This window comes from Arvicola amphibius, chromosome 8 (assembly GCF_903992535.2).
Source record: "Arvicola amphibius chromosome 8, mArvAmp1.2, whole genome shotgun sequence".
NCBI classification, from domain to species: Eukaryota; Metazoa; Chordata; class Mammalia; order Rodentia; family Cricetidae; genus Arvicola; species Arvicola amphibius.
In genome coordinates this window covers 129,462,007-129,479,578 of record NC_052054.1, presented here as the reverse complement: position 1 = coordinate 129,479,578, position 17,572 = coordinate 129,462,007, and the positions used below count along the sequence as shown (strand labels likewise).

General features: G+C 38.6%; 1 protein-coding gene across 2 annotated transcripts in view; it reads left to right on the top strand.

Annotated features, from left to right (window-relative positions):
- The window catches only part of Pard3b (par-3 family cell polarity regulator beta), a 975,885-nt gene that overhangs the window by 358,709 nt on the left and 599,604 nt on the right, over nt 1-17,572 (top strand). For both annotated transcript variants that reach the window (XM_038339874.2, XM_042055538.1), the window contains exon 3: nt 4,999-5,170. In XM_038339874.2, coding sequence (XP_038195802.1) covers nt 4,999-5,170 — 172 coding nt within the window. The remainder of the gene's footprint in view (nt 1-4,998; nt 5,171-17,572) is intronic.

The following is a 17,572-nucleotide window of genomic DNA, read 5'->3' as shown; positions in this document are numbered from 1 at the left end:
CAGCACAGAGGGTTTGATTCCGTGATTTCGTAGAACAAAGCTGGCCTTTTATTTTGAGAGGATGCCATGCAATTAAGGCCTGTGCCTCTGCTTTCCCAGATTTGTTCCCATTTGTTCTTAAGCTGCTTCGAGCGTATACTGCATGCCTCCACATGGAGCAGTATCTCAAAGCAAAGTGCTCAAATGAGTACCTAGGACCACACTGCTAATGCTGCCTGCCTGGCTGTCCATCCTGAACATTATTTCCTCACTTCCCTCCGTAGATACGTTGATACATAAGACAAGAACCAGGAAAATGCTCACACGTTTGTTTAAAATATTTTTAAGGGGCTGCAAGGTGGGTTAGTGTGCAAAAGGAGTGTGCCTCGCAACCTTGCTGGTCTGTTAAGTCCATAGAAACTACGTAAAAGGAGAGAACTGATTCCATGGAGCTGTGCTTTGGTCTCCTCAAAAGCCACATTGCACATGTGCACACACATGCTCCCCACATTGTTTAAGAGATTTGAAATATTTTTAAAATTTGAACTTTTATATATATATATATATATATATATATATATATATATATATCAATTTAAAGTGGATATGCTAAATTTTAGCATATATTTTACCTTATCCTTCACACCTTTCTATTCATGTTTATGTTATATTTACTGTTCTAACTCATGGAGGTAAAACCATCCAAAACAGAAAAAAGCCACGGTCCTCTTGGAGTTTCAGTTCTGAGAAAGTGCGGATGGGCAGTCGAGAAATGAGAGAGACGAGCAGCATCAGGGCATGCTAACAACTCCAAGGCAGTCCTAATGGGTGGACTGCAGGGAGGCAGGGGGATGCCGAAATGTCGCGTGGCCAGCACAAGCCTGACTTTGGAGTAGAGATGCTGAATCGTTACAGTAAGGTTCCCGAGATGCAGCGGGTAACTGTCTCGTGAAGATCCCCTGGAACAGGCACTGGGATAGATACAAATCTAACTGCATAGTCCTGGGGACAAGAGGGAAAGCAACTCAGACATGGGGTCAGAAATGAAACAGACCCTGTAATCTCAGAAGCCATAGCAAGAATGTGGGATTTCCTCCGTGTGAGAGGAGCGGGTATTTCAGGCACAAGAGCATAGGACAGGATGATCTCCCGTTTTCTTGAGATGATCCTTAATGCTGATTTGTAGTCCACTGAAGGGAAGATGTCTACGTAGAATCAGACCAACAAGAAGGTTGTTGTCATATCCAAATGTGATGGCAAAGGTGGTGAGAACCGGTTACAACCTGGTGAAATTTTCAGATTTGTTGAGAAGTTGAACATGTGTGTCTGTATGAGTGGGATAAAGGTGAAAAAAAAATCAATGCACAGCTTTTGGCCCGATCCATTGTCTTTAATTTCAATGTAAAGGAGTGCAGAAAGAATTTTGAAAGATTTGTCGTAGAGTTCTGGAGAGAATGGCCAGCTAAGCAAATAATCCTGAAGCTCTGTCTGTCGAAAGTCGGATAGATATAGAATTTATTTGTCTGTACTTGTAGCCAATCCTGGAACAAGTACGCTCATAACCAATATCAACACAGGTCCCTTCTCATTTTCAGAGACCAGGCAGTAAAGACGAATAAGTGGAGGAATATGCAACTGAAGAGCTAGAGAGATGAAGGAGACACTAGCCAGTATTGTGTTCCAGAGGGGACATGAGGAGAATACCCCAGGATGATGAAGTGCTCTACGGCATCCTAAAATCAAGGGGAGAGATGGAATTAGCCTCAGCCTCTGGGAGATGCTTTCCTACCTTTACCTTGACAAGTGCAGCCTCAATGAGTGAGAACCTGTTCGGAGTCCTCCAGGTTTGCTGTGCAGAGAAATGGCATTGTTCTCCTTCTCATGAATGGGTCCAGAGGAGGCTTTTATTTTTGTTGGATAGACAAATCAGTAGCCTTTCTGTATACTGACCTTCCTAAGTGTATCTGGAAATTAGATGGCTAAATACAGAAATATGTGAGGACAGAAGCTTAGGTTGTAATCCAGCCATGTGAACAGATCCTGTGGGTTTCTGGGAGTTTGGAAATGTCAGGACTGCACTTGGTAACATGCATCACAGAAGGCGAGCAGAAGGCATTCCAGCAGACCAACTGAGTTGAGGGAAGACAGAAGCTCAGATATTTCCCAATGCATTTTGCACAGTTTGGGTTAGAGTAGCCTCTAAAGTACCAATGGGAAATTTTTAGTGTAAAAATTATAAATGTAACTTTTTCCTTCATGTCTTCCTTGCCTTTCTGGGAAGTACCAATTCTGTACGATTTAAGGGAAGAAAACAGAAAGCCTCTCCCATGTGCTAGGAGCTATGTATGAAACCAGCCTATCTTCTGTTGAGAGAACGGCATGGTAGTTAATGTTTATCACTGTACCTCTGCAACAAGGTTTCCCTGGCATGGTAGTTAATGTTTATCACTGTACCTCTAAAACAGGTTTCCCTGGCACTCTGGTACCCAGTAATGTAGATGTCTGGATGACTCAAGTAATTTAGACAACAAGGACCTCCAGAGTGTGACTTAAACAACTTACCAGCTTGGAAGCAAGCGTGAGTCTGTGTTCACGGTGACTCTTGAGATAGAGAGCAGGTGGTAGATACGCCCCTCAGCCAGCCTACAGGGCTGGTGAGAGTCAGGACCCGAGTCTGTTCTTTCCAGGAGTAGACTTCGTTCATCCACTGATCCAGATGAGGCTCTGCTGTGATAAATCCTGTAAACCGTGCGACTGGGCGGCAGAGTACAGCATTAATTAACTGAAGAGATTATTTCATGTGGGAATCGTCCAGGTCCCATAATTATCATCTACAAAACAGCCATGTAACACTATCTATAAGTAATGGAATTCACATTTTTTGAATATAATATCCCCGTGCTGAAACTAGAACTATTCTAGACTGTATCATCTCTTTCCATAGTTTTAATTTTGAGGAAATGGTGTGTGCTCAAATTCTGGATTGAAAACTGAAGGAAACAATTGATTCTATCATCAGACACCATTTGGTCTGTAACTGTGAGAAACAGAATCCCCTAACAACTGTGTTTCCCCATTAGATATGTAGGCCTAATATTGTCACTGCAGTTCTACAAGGTTTTATGGGTTCAATGCATAGACAATAGTAAAGTTTTCATAGAATAAATATATCTAATCATTTAGCTTATGAATTATCAATTTTAAGATTTTATATTTCTGACTGATGTTATTTATTTTTCTCTTTTTCTTCATATTTAAAGTGCTTATGCCATTGTGAGAGTTAAGCATTAAGTAAGAAAATTAAGATCCCTCTTCTATGTAAAACTGTTCACAGTGCCAATTCAAAGTGCCACTGCCTAGTTTGTGGGTATATCAGAATGAATATACAGAATATATATGAATTCACAATATACAAAGTTGAAATAATAATTATTATAATTACGGCATAGAAGTAATGAAGAAATAATTCAACCACATTTTAAAATTGATTTTATTTTCTATGTCAAGATTGAAAGCGTAAAACCTTTCCTTCTAGCCAGACGATTAGAAAGATCTAGTTTTACTGGTTATTTTTATAGTAGAATCATCTTTCATTATTAATCTATTTAAGTCTTATCTCAAGTCGGTTCACCAGTGCCAGCAATTAAAGATAGAAAATGCATGTGCTCAATTTCAAGAATTAAAAATAATGCCTTGGGAGTAAGCATGTCTTTTCTGTAGTGAATGGATTGTTGGATTTTCCAATTAAAGAAGTCTCCATACTGGAGATGAGTAGTCAATTATGAAAATCATTTTTGAATAGCCAATTTACATATCCCTAATTGTGTTCATTTCTTTTGAAAGACTATGTTGGAATTTATAGTGTTTTGATTGGTTACCCCTGCATTTGTGTTATTAATACTATTGTCAACTAGGTTCCTTTATGAATAGGACTTGACTGCCCTTCTGGATATTACTTAATCATAAGTAAAATTGCTTTATTAATGAATGAAAAATATCCATAGTGTTACTCGCAGTATTCAAAATTATTTACACTGTACTTCTTTGGATTGGCAGTAGCTTCCATGAGCTGCTTCCTGAATTCACATTTGGCCTTGTCTACCTTAGCCAAATGAGGAAGATTTGAAATTCCTTATTAGAGTTCAGCCTCCTAGCCAAAACTGTAGTCACACATTAGGTCTGCCTTCATTGTCCTACAGTGCTGTGACATCATGTGATTAGTAGAACATGTCAATTTTTTATGAAAAAATGACTGAAAAGTAATATTTCAGTTCTTATATTAAAGATATGCAAATACATTAAATGAGTATATTTAATGTCCATAAAATCCACGATGAAGAAAAAAATTATATAAAAGTCATGTATAAAAATGGACACTTGTGTATACATGATGAATACATATACTTTGTAGCTACTAATATTATGTTTGCAAATATGTATGGATTTAGAATGTGTCTAGAAATACATGTCATAAGGTAATGCTATACCCCTTTGTGACCTGAATGTACAATTCTATAATGTATTATCTTGTTCATCTTTGGTATACTGAGCTTTCATTTTTGCACCCTAGAGTAGAGAACTTTTAGGCATATTAGAAATAATTGAAGAAAGTGAGACTGTGTGTATAGTTCAGTGGTAGAACACTTACCTACCATATGTGAGGGTGTAAGTTCAATCCTTCACAGGAGAGACACACACTGAAATTGATAGACACTGGATTAGGCAGATTCACGAGGAGAGAATGTAAGAGGCCACCATTTCATTCCTTTAATGAGAGCTGGCCTCAACTGACTATTTCAGGAATAGACAGACAAGAACAAACTCCCCATCATGTTCTGCTCCTGTGCTCGCACGGATTATATTATTGAAGATTTAAGCGTCTTGGCATAATAAGATTTAAGATTTTTTTTAAGGCAACATTAGCTTTAAGACCAAGTAAAGATCACAATCAACTAGACACAGTGTCCCTGTGATAAGCATGTCCTACAAAGTAATTAGTGTTGTTGGCCTCGTTTGCAGCTCATTGCTGTGTTTGACGAACAAGAGCCACTCCAGAAGATTGAGTACCCCAGTGGAAACCCTGTGGATCGGCAGAGCCCAGACGCTTTCGAGACAGAAGTGGCTGCTCAACTGGCTGCATTTAAACCCATCGGTGGAGAAATTGTAGTAACCCCTTCTGCTCTGAAGTTAGGTAGGTGGAATTTGCTGATGACACTGTCCGACTGTCAACTTGGTTGCAAATTGCATCAACTTTCTAATTTCCTTCTCTGTGAAGTTCGTCCTGTTAATACCATTCTTTATAAAAACATATGGTTTGTCCTCTAAGTTATTTTTCTGTGACTCTCTGCTGCTGCTGGAACTCAGGTAAGGAGATGCAGTTTTTATCTTGAACTCAAAGTGCCTCCCAATTGCATGCCCTTGAAGAATCACACTGGGAGTGGGACTGTAAGAGATGAGATATGCCTGTATCCTAGAAGCGTCACTGTTTGTGTAAAGTTCATTGTTTGGAAAAACATAAGGGTTACCAAGGAATCCACACTAGAAATAAGGTTCCCTTTCTCTCATAGGCATCCTGTTTTTCTTCCTTTATATATCTTACACAGTGGAGGAAACAGTTGGGGAGTTAGTTTTGAAATTTGAAATTACCTCTCATTTATTCAAAAAAGAACAATTTACCTGGTGGCTTTGCTTAGAATTCCTTTTCTTAATATTTTTTTGAAGGTGTAGAGAGTGAATGTAAACACTCCTCTAAAGTTTCTGTCAAGCACCTATCTGTTTTTTTGCTGATATTTCTTAGGGATTTGTTTAGGTCCGTTTAAAATAGCTGTCATTTTTGATAATCTACTAATGTGTTAGTGTTAATGTTATTTGGGTTATAAAGTCAATGTTATTTGGGTCTATTGTGAACACAGCATTATGGGACTGCTCATTGTACTGCCTAGATTTAATTAGACCTGATTCTCAGGCAGAAGGACGAACAGAGTCCCCACTTCTCAAATGGAATCTGGTTTTTTCTTAAAGAAGAACATGCACTTAAAATTGTGACAACTTGGCTGATAAGAAGGTTAGACTGGTACACTTGCTGTCTGTCAGTCCCTGGGACCCACAAGATGGAAGGAGACAACCAAGTGATTTAGACATCTGCTGACTTCCACAGGTATACCTTGGAATGCATGCATGAGTACACCCACACATACTAACTCGATGGAAATATTTAAATTGTAAAAATTATACATACTACATTTCCCCCCTCATTTGAAGTTCAGTACTTAATACTGCCCACCATGGTAGTACATGCCTTTATCCCAGGACTTAGAAGTCAGAGACAGACAGATGTCTGTGAGATTGAGGTCAATCTGGTCAACATAGTGAGTTCCAGGGCAGCCAAAGCTACATAGTGAAATGCTTTCTCAGAAATAAAATAAAATAAACTTACTGTTAAATTTATTATATATCTGAGCAAACCAAATAACCCCATTTGTCTCTATTTTCTGAAAAGCATCTGTAAATATCCCTTTTAAAACAAACCAAATGGGAATTAATGACCTAAGGTCTTTCTAATTTTCTTGCATATTTTGGAATCAAGCTAACAAAGCAGTCTGTTACAACATAGATGGCGAAGGGCTGGTTGGCGGCTGCTCCTCTTCTGGAGCCAGGCTTGTGGCTTCAGCAACCTTGCAGCCCCATCGTTCATTTGCATAATGGATGCCTTTTTATCCATTATGCAAATGGTATGAGAGGAAAATTAGGCAATAAGGGAAGACGAAAGGAGAAAATTGCTCTTGCTTGTTTTAATATTCTATTTATAAGCAAGTGCTGTGGGCTTCAAAAGGCTGAGACTCATGGTATCCCTGCCTCTGGAAACATGTTTTCACCTTTCTCTTACGAGCTGTTTCAGGCAGGAATGTTCGTTTTTCTTCTGCTTTTTCATGGCTTCTGTGGTTGGACCATCTGATCAAAATAATGATGTTGAATCCAAGAAGAACCAACTCAAATTCTCCTCCTTTCAAAATAGATTCTATTTTATTATTATTATTATTATTATTATTATTATTATTATTATTATTATTATTATTTTATTACTTAAAAAAATACCAATCCAAATTTCCATTCCCTCCCCTCCTCCCACTCCCTCCCCACACCCTTCCACCCCTCCTCCATCAAATCCTAAGAAAGGACAAGGCACCCTGCCCTGTGGCAAGTTTAAGGCCGTCCCTACTACATCTAGGTTGAGCAAGGTATATATTCAAAGAGAATAGGATCCCAAAAAGCCAGTACATGCAGTAGAGACAAATCCCAGTGCCACTGTCAGTGGCCCCTCAGTCTGCCCCAACCATCAACCACATTCAGAGGGACTAGTTTAATCCTGTGCTCATTCATTCCCAGTCCAGTTGGAGTTGGTGAGCTCCCATTAGCTCAGGCAAATTGTCTCAGTGGGTGAACCCATCATGGTCTTGACATCCTTGCTCATGCTCTCCCTCCTTCCACTCTTCAACTGGTCCTTGGGAGCTCAGTCCAGTGCTCCAGTGTAGTTCCCTGCCTCTGTTTCCATCTGTTGAGATTCCATTTTTATTTTTAAAAGATTTATCATTTTATTTTTTATTTGTGTTCATATGTGTGTGCTCATGTGCATGTGTGCGTGCATGCACATACACATGTGCAGAATACATGGAAAACTAGAAGAAGATGGTCAGTGTCTCCTAGAGTTGTAGGTACGAGCAGTTGTGAGCCATTGGACAAAGAGATGCTGTCCACTACAGTGTGCTCTCTTAACTACTGAACCAGCTCATCAGCCCCTCTTTCTTTGAGACTGATTTTCTGTGTGTGAGAGATGGGAACAGAACATAAGGCCTATTCAGTAGGACTATATACAAGGCGTTGACATAAAGATACTACATTGAATGACTTCAACCCTTGGTCCTTTATTGGTCCTTACCCCTTTAATGATAGCTAGTCATGTTTTAATACTCTCTTTTTCAAAAGCTGAGGAGTCAGGACCGAGAAGTTTAGTAGCTCATTCAAATCACACACTGAGCAGGTGGCAAAGCCAGGATGTGAGCTCCAGCTGGTTCAAGTGTTGGGAACAAGTTCACTGTGTGACTTCTGAGATACTGCTCATAGAGTAAGATATTGATGCAACTTTCTTGGAGTTTACTTTGTGAATGTAAACCAAAACCCAGGATGTCTAAGCATCTAGGCTCACATATCCTCTTCAGTACGTCTGAAATATGATGACACGGTCTAGCATTCATGCTGCCTGTTTCTGTAAACCAGATAGTCACTCACAGTGAATTTGTACTTAGCAAGCAGAGGTCACTGAGTGCATGAAACTGGTTCTTTCCTTTCATCTTTTCATTCAGGTGTGCACCCTAGCCATTGGGTGTCCCTGCCCACATTCAAAGTGGGTATTCCCTTCCCTGTTAACACCGCAAAGGCACATATAGAGGTGTGTCTTCTAGGCAATTCTGAATCATGTCAGGGTGACAAGGAAGATCAACCATCACATATAGTTTCATTGGGGCAAAGTAAGATGCTTGTCTTTCTAATATTTTCTTTTTCTTATGGAAAAACCTCGGGGTTTTATTCTGGTAGAGAAGTTAAATAAATATATAACATGTCCAGTTTTGTCTCTGCCTATTCTGTTTTGCTATTAGTTCTAACAACAGGACGTGGTCATGTACTGCCTCAGGGTGGAACTGGCATGGCAATGTATGTCCATGACTCTTCTGGGATATGGCTGTGATATGTTGTGAGTTAGACCCCAAGCTCCTGATTAGGTCAAAGCAGGGATGGTGTTGGAAGAGGAACAGATCTTCATCATGAAGGATGCCAGCCACAGAGCCCTAGGCTTTCTTTAGCCTCTTGCCACCATCTTCACTGATCACCTTTTATGGTTACTTAACCTACCTACAGCCACCAAGAGCCATCTGCCATTTAATAATTTCTTTGAAATGTTAATATCTTTATGTTCAAATATTGCTCACTTTTCCTGACTCTCCCCTCTGTCTCTGTTTATCTGGTAAACATGAGCTATTTCTATCTAATCTTAAATGCTATCTTCTTTAAAGCTTTGTCTAAATCTTTAAGGCATTGTTACATACAAATAAACAGCAGGTAATTTCCAATTATCTAGTCAATGAAAATATTCCCCCAACCTAAAAAAGTTTGCAATCTCATTTAAAACTTTTCATTTCATCTTGAAATGAGAATTGAAATGAGTTCAAAATATCATTTCAAAAAATATGTGTATTTTTATGTTTATATTTAATTTGCAAGCTAAGTTTTAAATCAAGGGGCAAAAACATAATGCCAACCACATTTATCAAAATTATTTCTATCATGAATTTTTCTACTAGATTCTCTAATGACTAAGTGACTGACCCATACTCAGTTCTAACAAATTACTAATTGGCTATTTTATTATACATTCTAGAAACTGCTAACACAACAGTCTGTTAAAGAGAAAAAAATCTGTTGACTGAAACAGCAGGTAGAATTGTAGAGTTACATTCATAGACTCCCTCTGAACTTCAGAGTCACTTTGTTCTAGAATTTCCCCCATCCCCTGTAGAGCCCTTTATTACTTCTAAGCATTGTTCAGTGATTTGACAATTGTTTGATTCTAGTTAACAGTAGCATTGTTGGTTGCTTACATTCTTAGTGTTATTCCATTCATGCTCCATCTCTGAACAAGTCAGGTAGGGATAACTAGCAGGATACACAGTAGATCATGCTCACAGGAGTACACGAGTTTGATGAGTAGAAAGTCAGCAGTCAGATGCTTCCTGGTAGTCCCATAGCAAGGATGCTCACCTTTACTCTAAGAACTTATGCACCCTTAGAATAAATTTTATAAATATACTTACATTGGACTTCAGAATTAGCAATTGTCTGGGTGGCTGACACCATATTACAAATGAATATGTGAAAGCTTCAGTTCTTTGTGTGCTCCGAGGTTGAACGACTAGTTGGTGAAAAACTGCCATCGGAAACTGCTGCTTTCGTTCTCTAGCATCATGCTCCTTTATTGACATGACATTTTTCATGAGTTGTATATTTCAATTATCCATGCCCTTTAAATACTGGATGTGATAATAATAATGCTATATATCCTTTTGGAATTGAGATAAAGTGTAAATTAATAAACAGATACTATGACTAATTGTAAATCAAAAACTAAGAAGGAACCAAGACTAGAAAACTGAGGCATCTCAAAGGTCTGTTCAATTTTCAATGGTATAAGTTACTGGATATTTATTGTTGTTTTCTCACTTCATATAGGTAGTGTGTGTGTGTGTGTGTGTGTGTGTGTGTGTGTGTGTGTGTGTGTGTGAGAGAGAGAGAGAGAGAGAGAGATCTTACATCAAACCAGCAAGCTAATAAAATATCTATAATACTTTTTTCTACAATGTGCATCTCCCTGCACCTTTGCTGATATTTCAGGTCTTACATACAAGGCCATCCTGGGGGGATTTTACTTTGAAATTTGGAAGAGTAAGAGTCCTTTACCTCTCCCATGCCTGTTCCTCATGCTGCCTCTTCCCTGAGCCTCTGTTCTCCAAAATATGTTATGTAGCTGTCACCCAAGGTTGACTTAATTCCTGTCACTTGTGAGCAAGTGAAATGGTCCAAGTCCCTGAAATCTTTATTCCGGGGTTCCAGATGTGTGTACTAAGCCATGTAACTTGTCTCTCTCAGGATCACATTTTTGCACACAAAATTAGATGAGGCTCCATTTGGATTGAAGGTGCAGAATGAAAGTCTTGTAGATTGCTCCTTGTTATGCAACCATCATTGGCAGCTTTCTTGTCTATGAACAAGTCTTTGTTTTGCCTCGGAGGGCTGTGATTGTCTCAGGAATATTTCACTAGGACCCAGCCGAGTTTGAATCCAGCTCTATGCTCCTGTCAGTTTCCATCTCTTGACCCCAATTAATTAGGAGTTTTGTTTTGTGTCTTTTGATAATTTTCTCGGCACTTGATTGAAATTTGCTATTTTGGGTTCAAGCTTACATGAAAAGATATTTCTTTAGTTATAATTATTTTAGCAATGCAATTTAAATAGTGTGTCAGGATTAAAAGGACTTTGGATTTGGCTGTTGCCACTCCTGTGATCTGTGTTACCTAGATGTAAAGCTATCTGATTAAAGTTGGGAGTTGAAATGATATTAGTTTTATTCTATCTGTGTTAAACTTTGAAGATGAGGTGCTTTTTGTTGCGAGTCAATCTTGTTTCTGAGACCTGAAAGGTGCCTTGGGAGCTTTATTGTTTCCATGTGTGTTGTGTTTCTTCTTTAAAACAGATATGGAAATTATGATTATATGTTTGCTACAATAGAATTATTTTCAAAACACTCCTTTCTCTCCTCTTTGTTTTCTTTCAGTAGTTCTCAGAAAACATTGTGTAGCTCTGGATTATTGTTGGAAATCACTACCATTTTCTATCTGAGTTTGAATAATTCAGGACATAAAGGCAACATATGGGAACATTTTCCTCAGTTCTTAAGGAAACCAAATCCCTTTATGGTCCTGATCTCGGGAAAACACAGCAAAGAGGGAAGCTTATTCCTTTAATTAGGCTTTAGTGTGTAAGTAGCTGCTGTGCCCATAATGTGAGTTTAAGTCTTGGCATCTGATCCTAGACAAACACACTCACACCACACACATAGCAGACCTAACGCTCACGGTTGGCTTGTGTTCCTGATGGAGCCTTTGAATTCCCACTACAAAGCACGTAAGCCTGTGACGGCTGCTTGTTGCTAGAAGCTCTCTCCTGCACGCTGGAAACCCAGAGTTAAAATTACCACAGAATTTGCTTGGGTGAATCCATAAGTCATAATCTGGTCATTGAGTTTCATCCTATTTGTTTCTTTTGAGGCTGGTTATTCGAAAGTTAGCAGCTATAGAATAGCTTTTCTTTCTTCTCTTTTTTCTTCGCTGGGAGCCGGGTATTTTTGTCCCTGTGCAAGCTAGATGAATGATGCTGTAATTAGCTATGGTGACCTTGCTCGGCTATCATCCATCAGTCATGGCCACATGGTCAACAGAATGTGTGCTGCTTTCTAGTGGGATGGTAACTAAATCAGGACTAAGGGGTGACGCCCTGTCTAGCTTATTCTGGGCACCATTCTTCGTTTGCTATTGTTATTTTGGTTTTTGTTTTAGTTTTCGTTTTCAGAGTAGGTGAAATGTTGCCCAGGGGTGTGGAAATAACAGGTTATTCACTAAATAACTAAAATATTTATTGGAAAACTAGTCAATGAAGGAATAAAGTCAATACTAAGGCAACCTAATCCTAAGACATTTTAAACAATAGTTACTGCACAGTAGCAATTTTTGTTTATTTCAGCCGAGTACAAAGCTGAATACTTTGAAAATGGCTTATAATTTGAATCTGCAATTTAAAATATCAGACTATTTCTACCTCTCATAGAAGAATGGGTGTTGAGACTTCTGCCTAAGCTAAGTCCATATCTCCTTAGAAATTTAACATGATGAGGCTTGCATAAAAACATTCTTTATTCTTATAAATGGATTTTAAATAAGATAGTCTTTATTAAATGATGTAATGATAAACTTTGGGAAAAATATATGGTCACTATCTTAATTTTACTTTTTGTCTATTTTATGTTCATTTTGGCCTATATCTTAGTCTCATTTTAATTTTCATTTTTTGACCTATTTTAGTTGTCCTTTGTCTCTTTTCTTTAATTTTGCACAATATACACAATTTAATTTTATAATTTAATTTAATGCCAATAGGATACTTAGTCTGTTATATCCCAAAAGGAAAATTACTAGTATAGGATTCACATTTAATCAAAGTGCAAGAGAATACCAAAAAGAAAAACCAAAACCAACCAACCAACCAAACAGACAAAAAAAAAAAAAAAAAAAAAAAAAAAAAAAAAAAAAAAAAAAAAAAAAGCTTTCATTCTTGGTCTCTTCTAGCTGTATTTTCTAAGTTGATTATGTGACCTCTAAAAAAACAGAGTTTGCCATCTCCCCTTTGGCCTCTTGCTGATGCAGGACCCACACTGAGCTGGAGCCTGCAGATCCTCTAATAAACAAACGGGATGAAAGGTCACCTTTCCTACTGTTCACTTGGTATGAAACCCCTGGGTTTTTAAGCCTCTTTTACAGATTGCTTTTAATAGTGAGGGCAGTGAAGCCACATTTGCAGGCCTGGTCCCTAAGTAGTGGAAATATTCTCAGGGATGCTGTCATATTCAGCTTTGTCGAGCGCCCTGGACCAATGAGAAAATAATTTGTGATTTCTATTTTTAATGAGAGGAAGAAGTAAGGAAGGAAAGTATGCGTCTATGACTGCTCCATCCCCCTTCGTCACAGCCCCCAGTCTCTTCTCTTTGGAGGAGGACTGCAGCCCTCTGCTGTATTCTAGATACCATGAAGTAACTAAAACCACGCAGGCAGAGTTGTCCTGTGCTTGGGGAGCCTGCATTTAGCTTATCAATTACAATACACTGTCAAATTAACTTATTAAATAGGATTTCCCTATATGAAACATTTCTTAATGACATGATCTACATTTTGAAACATAGCTTTTGTAGATATGTATTTTCAATTTTCTCATTACCCCTAGCGAAAGTATCATAATCTTCCTGGTTTTCTTCTGTCATTTATTTGAAGAATCTTGCTGAAAATCCTACATATGGTAAAGCTTTTGTGCTGACATTATGAAAACAAGGTTAAGTCATTAGTATTTTTCCCATACTCACGTGCACATGTGTGCGTGTGTGTGTGTGTGTGTGTGTGTGTGTGTGTGCAATTCTTCTTTCCTTTCTGCCCAGATGGGCAAAGATTAAAAAAAAAAAAACCCACTAATTTAATTATTTACAGAAGATCCATCTTAAGGACAAGTCACTCAGAGTTGGACACGCATTCATGACTGGCCCGGGACTTTCTCATTGGCTTTGTCTGGTGAAGCTACATGATGAATTATGCGTTAGTATACACACATTTGGTTATTTCCTTTCATTTCCTATTAGAAATTTTTTTTAACTAGTGATTTATCCCAATGAAAAAAGAAGCCGTGAGACAGCTTGATCTGCTCATACTCATATCCGCAGTGATATGAAGGAAGCCATGCCTGCAGAAGGACTCTTTTGTCTACCCTTCTCATGCTTAGTACATAAAAGGCTGGACCTTCTAGCTATTGCCACACCACCTCATAAGTTTGTCCTTGGACCATACATCCATTTTATGGTACACAAAACAGTGACTCCCAATCTGTTTAGGCATTGGTTTAATGAGATTGTTATAGTAGCTATCAGAAAATACAAGTACCTTTCAAACATGACAGAATAAATTTTGCTTACCAGTCTGTGTGACTGTGGAATGGTACGATTTCCTCTGACTCCCCAACATATGGAAGAAATCTAGGACTTCGTTTCCATGTGTAAAATTAGAGGAAATCAAAAATGTGGTGCATCTTATTTTCTTTTGTTTACGCAAACTACTTAGCTATGGTTACTTAACACAGATGATCAAGGAAACTGAGTAAGCACCTTGTGTCACCCCAACCCATGCAAAATTATAATGCTTGTGTTTGGGCTCTTAGATAATGTTGTCTAAAAGAAGTGTGACTTTAGTGTTCATGATTCTAAAACCTGTGGGGGGAAATGATGTTTCTGTATGATTTTGCAGAATTGTCCTTGAAAAACAACAACAACAACAACAACAAAACAAAACCCAGCAATACCAAAATACCAAACAAACAAAGAAAAAAAGCAATAGCATAGCTGCACCAAGCTGGAAGGTTCTGCTGTCATCTGCTGCTGCAAAACTATGATGATCAATTAAACCTCACTTGTGTTTGTAAAGTAAATAGACTTTCTACCCCAGAGATATGAAAGCATGAGGCAAGCTCCTTCCGTTAGTCACAGTTCAGGAATAATGACCTTTGACCTCGTGGCTTTAGTTTGGTATTACAGTCAACTGCCCATGTAGTCGGGGGTTCAGCATCTGCACAGCCAATATCTGCAATTTGGGGAAGGTTGGGCTGAAGAATGTAAGTATGGAAATCAGTGTATCGGTGTTTATGCTTAAAAAAAAAACAGTAGTGTGCCTGTCACTGGCTTCAGTTAATCAATAATTATTTATTGATGTCTCAGTAGATGAAAAACATTATGCAAGGTTACCAGAGGAATATAAAATAATACAAGTCATGAACTCCTTCCCAAGCAGCTTGCAATCTCTTTGACAGAAAATAAATGACTGTGTGATTCTCTTAACTTGGTTACAATTCCATTTTTATAATTTGCTGCTCTTCTAATAGAGAGGCTAGAGTTACCAAACCTCATACTTGAAAAAGACTTTGCCTTGTAAGCTAGTTGAGATGCTCACCAGCTCCTCATTATACTCGACTGCCCTTAGTCATGAATGTTTTTTCCCCGGGGCTTGGTTAATTGTCTTCTATTTGACTCCCGGCTACTAGTGGGGCAATGGTAGCAAAACAAGTATTCAATCTGTGCATGGTTCTTGTCTTCCAGTTTGGACAGTGGGTGACCTTAAAGCATTTGAAAACAACTTTGATCCCAGCTCTTCTTCCCACTACAGCCAATAATGTCCTCTGCTGTCCAAGGATTTAATGGATTGATGGATGGCTATCTCTCTGTCCACATATCCACTCATCCACTCCATTTCTAAGCAGTGGCCATGGAGACCGTGCTGCTGTACTGGTGAGCTCATCAGGTACACTCGCCGCAGGAATTACGGTGCATTAAGTGAAAAAAGTCTGAGACCCACTCTTTGGTTCCTTTTAACTGAGGAGTTCCAAAATTCCCAGCTGGCTTTTTCCTCACCAAGACTTTGTGAAACCTCACCCTTATTTCTTTATGGGACACAGACATGCTTAAGTCCATTCATTTTCTGGCCCCATCCTCCTCTGACTCAAGTATCCTTCTCTGGTAGAGGTTTCACACTGCAGTAAGTTTGATTGTCCTATGTATAAAACTCATTTACATTTAGGGTGAAAAAGATCATCATGGAAGATGTAAAAATAACTTTTGTGTCTTTTCTGTCTGAAGCAATCTTAACTTTCAAGAGTTTATCAAGGATGAGGGATAAGCTCAGTGGGTGACACACAGGTTGTGCAAGCATAGACTGGACTGTGATGCCCAGCGCTGACATAAAGCAGTTGCCTGTAATCCCAGCACTCCAGTGCTATGCCGGGAGAATCCACAGAAGCTGGTGGACCACAGTGGCCCGGCATGTGCATGCAAACAAGAGGCTGTCTTACCAAGTGAAAGATAAAGGTTAGTCTTCTCCTGACCTGCACACGTGTGCCCATTCTCATAAACAAACATGCACACACATACACCACCATCTTACATATACAAAGAACTTTTCAAGAGCTGATTTTTTTTTCAGAATGCCTTTCTTGACTGCTTTATTGTCCTGTTTTAAAGTAATGTTTAGCATTTGTTTGATAGTGCTCATAAAGCTCTGTCATTTCAGAAAGGCAAGGAGCTTAAATGTTTCTGAAAAATAGCTGTTTTCTCCCTCGGAAGCCAAAATATTTTACTTCATTTCCCATCTAAGACATTAATGAAACAATTAGGAATAGAGAAGTATGGAAATTATATTACATATTTACTCCACAGCAGTATGGCATCGAAATTAAAATCACAGGCCCTGAAGCAAATCTGATTAAATATGATTCTGCCACCTACAAGCTGTGTGAATTCAGGGAAGCCACTTAACCTCACTGTGTCTCTTACTTCAGCTAATGCAGGAATGACAATGACCGGGTTGTGTTGTGTGAGCCCCAAGTGAGTGCATTATGTGTGTATTTAGACCAGAGCATTTCAGGTAAAACTATTAGACACTGTTATTTTCATCAGATTTATTGCTTATTTTGAGTGAAAGTATGAAATCTCTTGGTTTATACACAGACATTTTCATCTGATCTTGTTTTGTTGCTTTCCTTGTTTCTTGTTTTCCATGTTCAACTTTCCACCCATGAAACCATATTCTACTTTTATATATATTCCGGCCATCTAGCTCTTCCTTTAAACCATGAATTGTAATCTTTGGCATGTGTTCCTTTAAGCACACATGACAAGAGGTAAAGTGTTTGTTGTAGGCGACCAGTGGCCAGGATATTACTCAGGATGGCGTCTATGATGGCTTCTGACGTGACATTGCTGGTTTTCTGTAATACCTTCTGCATGCGTTTAGAGATTTGCTGCAAAGGAATTGCTATGATCGTTTTGATATCTGTGTAACTCCACCATTTACCCTTAGGTTCTCTCCTCGATTTAGCATGCGTCTTGTAAAATTTTATTTCATCGCCGTAGTGTGTGCATGCTATTTTCGAGTACTATTGCAGAAAGAAACAATACTTTTGTTTTTATTAGCTTAAACTAATTGAAACTGGCTATCTATATTGATTAATGTTAACATTCTCCATTGAAAGATAAAGATTGATAAAATACAGATTTGTGCTCAAGGTGTTCACATTCAATACATCGTGGCTTCTATTGTTTCCTTCTAACTACGAGAAGGCATGGGTGGTGTTTATACCCACAATGCACTGGTATAGTAGGCTAATCCTTAATGTAATATAGTTG